Below are 12,305 nucleotides of genomic sequence, written 5' to 3' on the forward strand. Positions count from 1 at the left end.
AAAAATGTTGATTTTGTTTGGTTAAAGGAAAACTGTAGGCACACACAAAAAAAGGATAATCCTTGGATGCCTAGATCCAGGTTTGGGGCAAGTACTCTGTCTGGTGGGAGAACTGCTGCTGTGCGCAGGGGCAGCAGCTACGAATGCCCCTGGCAGCTGAGGTTTCCCACCCCCAGTATGAATTACGGTAAGCCAAGTACACGCAGGCAGACATGGAAAAAAGGGAGGCAGAAAATTGCAACTGGGTTTGATTTTTAAATTTTTATTACAAAACCCCCCACCCTATTTTCAAGTCCAAATGCAGCGGAAGATGATTGGCACCATCCAAGATACCAACGTACAAAATCCCGGAACGTTTGAACCCACTAGCATTATTACCTCTGAGCGCAACTATTGTCTTATTAGTGGAGTCCTGGCAGAAGCATTTCTGGATGTTCCAGGGTGTACCTAACAGGAGCAGCAGTGGCCTCTGCCAAACTGTACAGCTTTAGAAACCCCTAAAAACATGTTATTTAAAAATCTCTAAAAACCTCGCTTCCCACCTGTTCTTCTTCATTGCTGCAGTCATCAAAAGCCAACATGCAAATCCTACTGGAGATTTTAACACACTCCTTGACCCTGCTCCCGCACCCCCCCCCCCCGCCAAATACTTGTCAAATAACATGGTTCAAGTTGACCAGCCAACTCCTTTTATCTGAAGCACGGTTGCATCTTGTTGCCACAACTAGCTGCATGCGGCCTTGCTGAGACAACCCCAGTGGCTCCAGTTTAAATTAAAAAATTAATACCTATTTCCACTTATAAACTTGTAAACGGATACCCCTTGCTTATAACAAGCCATCAAAGCTGCTCTTGAAGGTGAAACATGCAGCTCTTTTTTCTTTTTCTCTCTCTCCCCTCCCCATCTTTTCTCCTTACCCCCTTCCTCGATCCTGTACGCAAGTCTTAACCAACAGACACCTGTAGCAAACTCAGCCTTTTTGCAAATGGCTGATTGAGTGGACCTTTTTGAAAGAAAAGAAACACAAACTTTTTTTTCCTTTTCAGGCATTAAAATATAAAAATACTACTTCACTCTGTGTTAGAAACAGAAAAGTCAAGACAGCTTCCAAAACAGATCAAACATGTTGCAACAGCTTTTGAATAAGACTTGGTCTTGTGGGGACGACAACTGACCACAGGTTGCAAGAATGCCCAACACTGCCCCACGGTTGGCATGCCATAATGCCCCTCCATCTCATAATAAGGGGCTATTAAAACACCCTTCTGCCCATGAGAGAGATTGGGTGTGGACCCAGGCTATGTATGGGTTAAGCCACCTTCCTATTTTCCATGGTGGGCTGCGGAACGCCTCAATTTTCAAGCGCCACTGAAGTGAACAAATGGTGCGCCGAAGGCTTCCCTCACTCTGCCTCTCTCCTGTTCCTTTCAGCAGGGCTCACAAAGGGCACATTTGGGTGAGGAGCACAACAAATGGGCCTCACACATATTTTTCTTAAGCATCTCCCCCCCCCCCACTGTGCTGTCTGTCCCTGGAAGTGCCCGAAATCCTGTCAAGACATACAGATGGATTAGACAAAAATAGTGGTTAACTGGGGACTGTTTCCTCTAATGCCTACTCTTCCTTTTCCTGGCCTCTCAAACGACAGAATAAACACTGAAAGAGACTAAGACTTCCCTCTTCCACCCAGAAGAAACAAGAGGGTAAATTTGGGGGAGGGACAGACATGGTATTATCTCATGCCCTCAGAATTAACATCTAGAAAATGCAGAAGGGGGAAGGGAATGGGTGGGTTCCTGTGTGGGACAGAGTTCACTTAGTTCTTGTACTCAAAGGGCTCGTCCCCAGTTTCGTTGAGGAGACAAGTGCGGACGAGAGCTTCGGTCACGGCGTACGGGTCGCAGTTGGCGGAGGGTCGGCGGTCTTCAAAATAGCCCATCTTATCTTGGCCCACTTTCCTCGGGATGCGGATGCTGGCCCCACGGTTGGCGACCCCAGCAGAGAACTCATTGATGTTGGATGTCTCATGGAAGCCGGTCAGGCGCCTGGCGTTGTCCAGCCCCCCTTTGGGGTCGTAGGCACGGATGTGGTACTGGTGACGCTTGCCCAGCTTCTCAATGGCTTCTTCAATGTGCCTGTGGAAAGGAGAAGAGGCAGGATGCTGAGATGGCCAGAGGGGCCTCCAAATCTCTTTACTTGCAGGACAGCATTAGCACATCATCGGGAGAGTCAACTTTTGCTCAAGGCCACAGGTCACTATTAATGGAGTTAGGGTGTGGGTGTGTGCGTGCTGCAATTCCTTAGAAGCACAGAAAGCAACTCTAGTATTTGGTGGCTGAAGTCCACCTATTCTAAAAAATCATAAAAAATAAAATAAAATAGCATGTGTGCATTTAAAAGGGAAACTGGATGTTGTGCTCACTGCTGCATTTGGCATCTCTCCAGACCCATAGAACTGCAGCATGCACACAGCCCCATTCTTGACACGTGCTCAGTTAATTCTTTAACAGATTATTATTTTTTGAGCCTCCGAACCACAAAGATATTTCTCAACAACGGCAGCTCAAGAAAGCCGATAATATCAAAGCAGTAGGCTATTGCAAAACGATGCATTTCCCTCTATTGCCTAGTCACACTCTGTACCAGAAGAGGAAAAATACAGGCACATTAAAATGTACCGATCTCCTTTCTGTTTTGTATATTGTCGTGATATATCTGCATGCTTGGGTATTTTAAATTCCTGCAGAATTTGGAAGGCTTTTTTTGGAACAAGTGGCTACACTATGTTGTTTAAGGTGGTACAGCCTGAAGGTGTCAAGATCTGTCTTTCTAATCCTCTCCTAAGAAGAAACTCCCCAGGTCTGAAGACACACTCACTTGAGGCCTCCCTCCTCTCGCATGAGCTTCGTGCTGAAGTTGGTGTGGCACCCAGCTCCGTTCCAGTTCCCAGGAATGGGCTTGGGGTCAAAAGACACAATGACTCCAAAGTCTTCACATATTCTATGAAGGATGAATCGAGCAATCCAGAGGTGGTCTCCCATATCAATTGCTTCACAAGGGCCCACCTGGAACTCCCACTACAAAAGAGAGACAGTTTCAAATCAGGATTGGCACAGAGAAAGGGAGGCGGAAACTGGTCTGCACGATGCTGTTCACGGCCTTCACCTTGTACACTGCTACGCCTGCAAAGAACCCCAATGCAGAGAGACCAACATTCGTTTCGGGATTTTGGCTCCAATATCTACCTGTGCTGGCATCACTTCTGCATTTGTGCCTCCAATATTCACACCGGCATATAGGCAGGCTCGATAATGGGCTTCCACAATGTCTCGGCCGTAGGCCTTGTCTGCTCCAACACCACAGTAGTATGGCCCTGCAGAATGCCAGAAGAAAGAGGAGTCCACGGGTGAGTCAGCATCTCTAACCACCATGTTCAGTACATGACTATACATTTTTGCAAAGGTGCTCCTGTAATATCATTACAGGAATCATGACAGGCATTCATCCGGCTCATATATTTGGTGGAGCGAAAGCCGGTCACTGTTCTTTTCTTTTGTAAATGTTTCTACATGCCATCTTTGAATCCTACGTCAAATGTAGCCTCAGACTCTTATTTGCATATTACCTGGAGGGATGTGGTGGGTGCAGCCTTAAGAATTGTGTCTCTACCACTCACATCCAGCCATGCAGTAAGGCAAACTGTGCAAGTACTATTTTATGCAAACTGATGGCCTTGCCTTGAAAGGTGGCACATAAACCATGGAATTAATACAGTGGTACCTTGGTTTAAGAACAGTTTAGTTTATGAACAACTTGGATTAAGAAGTAGGTGTTTTGGTTTGTGAACTTTGCCTTGGAATGAGAACATGTTCTGCTTCCTGTTGAGTGCAAATCGAGTCCCCTGCTGCTATGGGAAAGCACGCCTTGGTTTAAGAATGGACTTCCGGAATGGATTAAGTTTGTAAACCAAGGTACCACTGTAATTCTGCACTGCACTGAAAGTGCTCAGCCTAGATGTGATGTGTCACCAGCAATGCTGTACACATGCAAGTGTAACAGGAAAATGCAACGTGGAGCAACTTCAAAGTCCCACTATTAGCATGTGAACAAAGGCCTTACAATTTTATCATCCACACTTTGCAGTAGTGAATATCCTTCTGCCAAGATAGGCCAATGTTCCACCCAGCTCAGCACCAACTGCCACTTAAAACCCCCATCATTTGTGCAGACAGAGCACAAGCTCTATTGCTGAGCTGCGGCAGGTTGCAATTTGCTCTTGGGAACTCAAGACCATCCGTGGTCTTTCTTTGTAGCATCTTTACCTTGTGGTCCGGGAAAGCCATTGGAAGGCCAGCCAAAGGGGTGTCCATCTGTTCCCAGAAGAGTATACTCTTGCTCCATCCCAAACCAGGGGTTCTGGTTAGACACCATGTCCATAATCCTTTTACAAGTGGACCTTAAATTTGTTTCTGGGAGAAAAACGTGTGTAAGGCAAATTAGTATTACTTGTACCACACCACAAGCTCTGCCTGAAGGAACTTGAAGGTAGTTTTTTCATGCCTCTCTGCTGCATGGGGGAAATGCTAGCGGGTGAGGGTTAATCAAGAGTCTTCACAAAAGAGTTTAAGAATATATACCACCATATCATAGATAAAAGGTAGGTAAATGACCTGTGGACGGTTAAGTCCCGTCAAAGGCGACTATAGGGTTGTGGCGCTCATCTCGTTTTCAGGCAGAGGGAGCCAGCATTGTCCACAGACAGCTTTCCAGGTCATGTGGCCAGAATGACTAAACCGCTTCTGGTGCATTGGGACACCGTGATGGAAACCAGAGCGCACGGAAATGCTGTTTACCTTCACACTACAGTGGTACCTATTTACCTCCTCGCACTGGCGTGCTTTCGAACTGTTAGGTTGGCAGAAGCTGGGACCGAGCAATGGGAGCTCACCCCATCATGGGGATTTGAACCACCGACCTACTGATTGGCAAACCCAAGAGGCTCAGTGGCTTAGACCACAGCGCCACCCACATCCCTCACCATATTGTAAGACATCAGGGCAACATAGATCAGCAAAACATAATAACACCATTCAGAACTGTAGAAAGTGTTGCAATCTATCAGGAAAGGCCTTGTGGTTCTTTCCAATTAGACCACAAAGTCATCCTGGAAAGTGGATCACTAGGCTCATTTCCCATATTAAGAATGGAAGCTGGGGGAGACAGATTGCCCAATTCCATTCAAAAAGCTTCTAGCTAAACTGGGATCTAAACTTTGCAGCTAAACTATCTTGAACACTGGCATCAAACCCAAACAGTTATGTTTAACAGAGTGCTTGAAATGTCACCTTGGCAACGGTGTTATCACCATGGTAACTACAGTGTCATGGCTTCAAGCTGCAAATGAATTCTGCAGGAAGGCGAGGCAGTGGTTAAAAGAGAAGAATGTGTTCAATATGTTGCGAGAAAGAAGCATGGGGGGAGCTATGCATGCATCCAACAGATCAGCTGACGCAGCTGGAAGAATGAATGTCTTGTGGATTGAAAGTGGCATCTGATGTTTACTGGCTTTTCTGCCAACATTACTCCAGCACTGTCAGCTTCCGGAGGCAAATGGCTGCGGTTACTGGACACAGTAGGTTGGTCTAGATCAGCCTTCCCCAACTTGGTGCCCTCTGGATGATGTTTTGGACTGCAACTCTCATCAGACCAACCCAGCACCATCTATAGTCCAAATCCTCATCTGGAGGGCACCAGCTTGGTGACTAGACAGACCTTTGGTTTGATCCATGAAGGAAATGTTAAATTTCTCTCTTTCAAAAAGGTGTAAGACTACCTGTTGCATTTATATAGGGATGCTAGGGTTAAATATTATTATTATTATTTTACTTATACCCCACCCATCTGACTGGGTTGCCCCAGCCACTCTGGGCCGCTTATAGCATAAAACACTTGCAATCAACGCAAGTTCTCCTCTGACAGTGTATGCACTCTTGCACATAGAAAAGCATGAAAACAAAAGAGGATCAAAATGGTTGCTTCGAGAAGAGGGGGACACTTACACACCACAACCAAATTGCTTATTTTGGACTTTCCGTGAGAAAAGGAAATGAACGACTATGCGACACTTGTAACTTAGAGGAAATATTGTTTATCAGAAAGTGGAGTAGACAGTTGCTTGCATTGACTGATTGTTTTAAATAATTCTATTTTCTTCTAGTACGTGACTGGCAGATAGAAAATCGGAAGTCCCTCTTTTATAAAATTTGCTAATGTTTCTCTGTTTCTGCTTCTCTTTATTTTTTTCTTTCTTCTATTTATCTATTTTCCCTTTCTCTTTTTCATTTGCTTCTTTTTCTCATTTTATCTCTCAGGTATCTTATTGTATTATGGGAAAATCTTACTGAAAACAAACAAATTGCTTATCCTTAATTTGTACAGTAAATCTTTTGTCACAACCTGAAAGTGCTGCTTAATGTCTCATGGGAAGTAAGTTCCTATGTTCCAGGAATCCTGTCCTCTGTTCTGCTGCCCCCTAAGCACAGAGGTTTCCTTATTCATCTTAGCTAGCAGCTGTCGACACCAGATACCAACCTCTGTGAATTTGTTTTGTCCTTTAAAAAAAGAACAAGCACCGTATCTCCTCGCTCCCATTCTCAGGTTGACGGGGCCTGAACTTCCTAAGTATTACTACGACTCGTTCCTCATTTTTCCCAAGCGCGGCCTTTTCTGCACTCTCTTTCCTATCAAGAGCAGAGCGGAAGGGAAAAGCGCAGCGCTGGACATACCTGCCGGCTTGCGGTTGTACTTCAGGACCTCACAGAGCACCAGCTTGTTGGGGTCTTTGCGGAAGGGGTCCCGGAACATGGCAGATGGCACCAGGTACATGTCGCTGTTGGAGCCCTCAGACTGGTAGGTACTAGAGCCATCAAAATTCCACTCTGGCAGATCTGGAAGCAGAAGCATAGGCTGCCTTAGCGATAAACTCCGGCTACTTCCCAGAAAAAGAATCTATGCTAACTGGCTGTGCTGCTGCCGCTATAGCTAAAATGAGGAGTAGGAAAGTTGCATCCAGAATAAATGTGCATTTGGGATTTATCATGTTCTGGAGCAGCTGTTTAGGAAGGAAATTTTGTTTGTTTTAAACAGAAGCCTGCAATGTGTACAAGAACTTGGCACACAAGGGATTTTCTGCATCAATGCGGGAAACAGTTTCAGTTGGTTTTCCACCTAACAGGGGAAATACTGAAGATCTGTTACAAACAGAGAAACTAGAAGTCCACCATGCCATACCTTGCCACTGGTGGGTAGTCCATGTGTCTGTGACAATGTTCCTATGCTACCATTTCATGCCAACAGCTTGTTGCAACAATTATCAGAGAATCCAAGCAGAGCATGTGCCATTCAGCACAGAGCTAGGATGCTCCAGAACCTATTATATTAAAAGCGGAAGCCCCACATCCTCAGGTTTATAGAGAAACAACTTGATTCAAAACATTGGGCAGCTGTGCTTGCAAATAATCCAGGGCTTCAGATCCTGCCCCAGGTGCCTCTGCTCCCCACACTCTCCCAGATCTTGACCCCACAGCGTTCCTTATGCCAGGAATCTGGTTTTGCTCTGTTTCAAAGCGTTCCCTCCAGGGCAGGATGTGTGCGTGAGAGTAGGCCCAGGTACAGGCACTCAGAGCTGGCGGGAGAGAGAATGAGCAAACAGTATAATCATATTTGAATTGGCATTAAAGTGGTTAATCCAGCCAGCTTGATCCCTTTCATATGCTTGAGGTGGCGAAATGATTTAAACCAAGCAGTGCCAGCCGCTCGCTCCTCAGAATGAAAACAAAGCACTCGACTAAATACTTCTAATTGGCCATACATGCTCTGCGGGTTTCATAACCATCTCTGGCCAGCTCCATGGCAACATGTGAAGAAATCCTAATGCTGTTTATTGTGTTGGGGAGGCCGCTTTGTTCGGAGGGGCAAACAAAAGGCCAACTCATTGTGCGCAGTGGAAATTTTTATGGCTCTCCCCCCCTCCCCCTTGCTTCCTGCCACCTTCACAAGATCAAGGGTGAATACTGGCACACCAAGGCGCTCAGCGAACAAGCAAGAGGCATGATCAGGAAGCCCCCACAACCCCGGAATGGTGGTTTGCAGAGTTACATTTCCCAGCAACCGAAACAAACTACCCTCCCAGGATCCTCTAAAGGTGTAACGCATTGGGCTTATTTCAGAATCACAGCACATCCTGCAAGAGGGCAGACCTCACTGAGGATGGGACGCCCCCTCCAGATGCTGTGGAGATTCACATCAGCGCCAACCAACTCAGTCCACTGTCAGGAATGGGAGGCGCTGCCAACCAACAACATCTGGAGGGTCACAGGCTCCCTGTCCAGGGGGCAGAAGGGGGATGGACAGCTCAGCTGTTTTGAGTCTGGGGAAAAAGCTTAGCACAAAAGTTGCAAGTCTGAGGGGAATCATGTCCTATGATGTCCTATTACATTCAGTGGTGTGTCCTTCTGAGCAGAAGTATATCGGATTACACTGCACACTGGTGACCAACCCACCCAAGCTTTGAGTAAACAGTGAATCACTGGATAATGGTTCTGATCAATGGGGCGTAAGGCCTAGGCTGAAGTTCAAGTTTATCAATTTTTTGAAGTCACTTTGGCTCTACTTGTCTTAGAGGGAATTAAAAGGAAAAAGATATGACTTTGCCTTCTTTGTGAAATGTAGACAAACCTCTTCCCCACCTGTTCTCCTCCACCAACGTTTGGTTCATCTGGCACAAAAAGGAGCTGAACTTTGGCAGACAATCCATTTATCCCACTAGACAACTTTGACATTTTCCTGGTGTGCACATGTTTACTCAAATGCAAGTCCCATTGTGTTCAACGGGCCTTACTCCCAGGTAAGTGTGCAAAGAACTGTAGTAGACATTGTTGGCTGGGGTGGGGGAGCTGGAATGCACTATAAACTCATAAAAACACCACCATCGTGCTGGTTTTCAGTCTTTAACCCAAAAGACCAGGGAAAGAGCCAGGTTCTTCTTCAATGCAGAAAATAAATAAATAAATTATACCCCGCCCATCTGGCTGGCTTTCCCCAGTCATTCTGGGTGGCTCAACAGAATATTAAAAACATGATAAAACTTCAAACATTAAAAACCTCCCTGAACAGGGCTGCCTAGTCACCAGTCAGTCCCTAGCTAGGCTGGCAGCTCTTGCCCAGAAACAGGGTAGCATCGCAGAGCCAGAGCAAGAAGCTGGCATCACAAATAGACCCGGGGGGGGGGGGGAGAGTTGTTGTTTTTATTTTGCTTATATATATATATTGTGGTTTTTATGTTGATCTTCTCTGTGAACCGCCCTGAGACCTCCGGGTATAGGGCAGAATATAAATTCAAACAACAACAACAACAACATGGCTTGCAGTCCTTTTTCACAGGTAGGATAGAAGCACACGCCAGCCCGCCTGCCTACCTTCAACGTTCTTGGGCTCTTGCTCCAGGGTCCGGGTTTTACAGCGCAGGAACTCGCCAGTCCCATCAATCCAGATGTACATCGCTTGCACCTTGTCACCCTGAGGCAGCTTCATGTACATCTGCTTTATGGCTTTGCTCAGGTGGGAACTCGCAGAGGTAGCCATGGCTACAGAAGCTGTTTCTGAAGGCCTGTAAAGCAAAGTGGGGTGGGGAGGAGTCCATGAAAGGGAGCCTGCCAACAAGTAAGGAGGGACACTTTGCAACTAGGAAAGTGTCCCTCCTGGTACCAGGGCTCTCTGGTAACACAGGCAGAGTATGCCAGTCAAGTTAAGAGTCCAGCTGTAGAGCGCTGCCAGCTATTCACACTGGCTGAAAATCAGGCCATGGGTGGGCAAATGGAATCTAAAGACAGCCATGCTTTGAAGTGGCAACTTGCATCACCTTTGTGTGACCTGGAAGCTACACTTTTGCTGGTATATACACATATGACCACACTGCACAGTCAACACAGTTGGGTCAACCAAAATAAGTTACCGTATGTCAGGATGTTATACGCAGTTGTGGGTTGGGCAACGATGCTGTTAACGAACGAGGAGCTGGCAGTATTGCCTGAATTCCAAAATCTAACTTGGGACACTGTTATACAAAAGAGGCACTCAGTCCCAAATAATTCAGCCCTTATTGGCACTTCCAGTATTGCAATGCTAGGCGTTTAGGACTTTCATGATATAAAAAACTGGTAGGGAGTGATGCCCACTCTGGAATCCAGAGAGCACAGGGTGTCATATCCAGTGGTGCTTTTCAATTTAATACTGGAATCTGCGTGTCACTATCATCTTTAATGTGTCTGCTTCTTGCACTTTCCATTTTTAAAATAAGGAATCTAAATTGTTCTAAAGTCATATCAGTATCTTGCTGTTCTATCGGTTGTTTGCTAACAACTGAAAACAGCCGTTACTATAAACTCATGCCAGGAAACTGCACAAGCTGCAACCCCCCCCCCCCAAAAAAAACCCTTTAGACCAGGTGAGAAAAATGTATGTTTTAAGAAATGTGTCACTGTCTTTCCAAATTAACTGCCCGAAGTAACACACAATAAAGATCCTCCATAAAAACCAGTCCATGAAAACATTGTACAAGGCAAAATCTTAAGCATCAAATATTAAATCTCACATCCACAAAGCATGCCTGAACAGGAAAGTTTTCATCTGTCTCCTAAAGAAACTAACGTATTTTTTGCTCTATAAGACTCACTTTTTCCCTCCTAAAAAGTAAGGGGAAATGTGTGTGCGTCTTATGGAGTGAATGCAGGCTGCGCAGCTATCCCAGGAGCCAGAACAGCAAGAGGGATCGCTGCTTTCACTGCGCAGCTATCCCTCTTGCTGTTCTGGCTTCTGAGATTCAGAATAACTTTTTTCTTGTTTTCCTCCTCCAAAAACTATGGTCTGGTGCGTGTTATAGAGCGAAAAATACGGCAATTTAGTTTCCTAAGCTATGATGAGTTAGAGGGTAGGAGTTATGAAGGCCTTGAAGGGTGTTCTCATGAACATAACAGCATCTGATGGTACTTTGAGCCTAGGCTCTGTGTAACGTAAGCCTATTCTCAGCATTCCACCCCATGACCAAGACTGGGGCAAGCTTCATTCTGAATAGATCAGGGGCAGGTCAGCCTGGATAGTTCTGTGAAGATTTAACATGCACCTGTCCCAATGAGATATCATTTCTCCCATATAAGCAAAATGCTACTAATTAATTGGAGGGATAGTTAAGTGCTGTACTTGGGTACAATACAACAATAAGGGATTCTGCAAAGTATTCCATGCACACACATCCATTTAAAGGCCCTTGCAAGCTACAGGCCCTTCCTTTGCACACACCTCCCCAGCCATAATTATAAGCATTTTACGAGTATGCAATAACCAGCACTTTGAATCATGCCTGGAAAACTACAACAAATCAGTGTAAGTAATATATTTTACTGGTGAAACTATATTAAAAGGCAGTCTCAACGATCTACTTAAGACTTTTCAAATCCATTAGAACCTGTACACAATCTCTCCTACCTTGAGTGAATGGAAACATGCGTGTAAGACAGACGTATTGTGCATGATAGGAAAGCCAGTGGTGAACATGGCATTGCCTGTGTTCCAGACACTTTTGTAATGGCATAATTCAGCATGTGGAGGTCCTTCCACAGGGGCAGCTTCAACAACAAAGCTCCCAGATTCCAGACGAGCTCGTGATTCCCAGATATACATTTCGAGCAACTCAATTCCGCAGCAAGCTAAAAAAAATGAACTCAGCTGCACCATCCTGCTGTAAACTGGGTACTGCTATTTATACTATATTTAGCATCTGAGAATCCCATCCAGCAATGTGTTGTTCCCATACTTGTAACATGATATACATGAAACCGATACCTATTGTATAAAGGAGATTTCAGGAAGGCCTGGACCAACTCTGAAACTTTCTCAAGTTGGGAAGTGTGATTTGAATATGCATGGCATATTTTCCACTGTACTGAATTTACACTGGACAGCACAGATGGGTTCCCAGCACTCTGCAGCACTTGACCACTCTGCCTCAAGACCAGAAGAAGTTCTTCCCAATGGGAGCTTGTATGCTGTTCTTTAATCAAACAGATCATGAACTTGCAATACTTATCCAGTAACTTGCTGTTTTCTCAAGAGAAACTAGGGCTGCAATCTTCTTGTACAATGTACAGTACACACACTTCCCCTGTATCACTGAAATAAATGAGGCTTACTTCTGAGTAGACACGGAGGCTCATACTGTAATGGGATCACACACTTCCAGCTACTTTTG

At 45.4% G+C, this 12,305-nt stretch overlaps 1 protein-coding gene across 1 annotated transcript; it reads right to left on the bottom strand.

The window, feature by feature from the left end:
- Positions 1-246: 246 nt before the first annotated feature.
- Positions 247-9,668, bottom strand: GLUL (glutamate-ammonia ligase). Its single transcript, XM_081867418.1, has 6 exons — positions 9,478-9,668; positions 6,787-6,948; positions 4,324-4,470; positions 3,247-3,374; positions 2,879-3,078; positions 247-2,136 (listed from the first exon to the last, which is right to left on the bottom strand). Exons 1-6 carry the CDS (start codon positions 9,641-9,643, stop codon positions 1,818-1,820), a joined length of 1,122 nt encoding a protein of 373 aa, XP_081723544.1. The 5' UTR covers positions 9,644-9,668; the 3' UTR covers positions 247-1,817.
- Between the last annotated feature and the right edge of the window lie 2,637 nt (positions 9,669-12,305).

The sequence above is a fragment of the Podarcis erhardii genome, assembly GCF_964252035.2.
Source record: "Podarcis erhardii genome assembly, chromosome: 6".
Classification (NCBI taxonomy): domain Eukaryota; kingdom Metazoa; phylum Chordata; class Lepidosauria; order Squamata; family Lacertidae; genus Podarcis; species Podarcis erhardii.

Bases quoted from the DNA above. Each gene is read 5' to 3' on its own strand.
- GLUL (XM_081867418.1), bottom strand. From the start codon at position 9,643: ATGGCTACCTCTGCGAGTTCCCACCTGAGCAAAGCCATAAAGCAGATG. The intron at 3,375-4,323 runs GTAAAGATGCTA...GGCATTCTGCAG, and splicing joins TGGCTTTCCCGGACCACAAG to GGCCATACTACTGTGGTGTT. The intron at 3,079-3,246 runs GTAGATATTGGA...TCTCTTTTGTAG, and splicing joins CAGAAGTGATGCCAGCACAG to TGGGAGTTCCAGGTGGGCCC.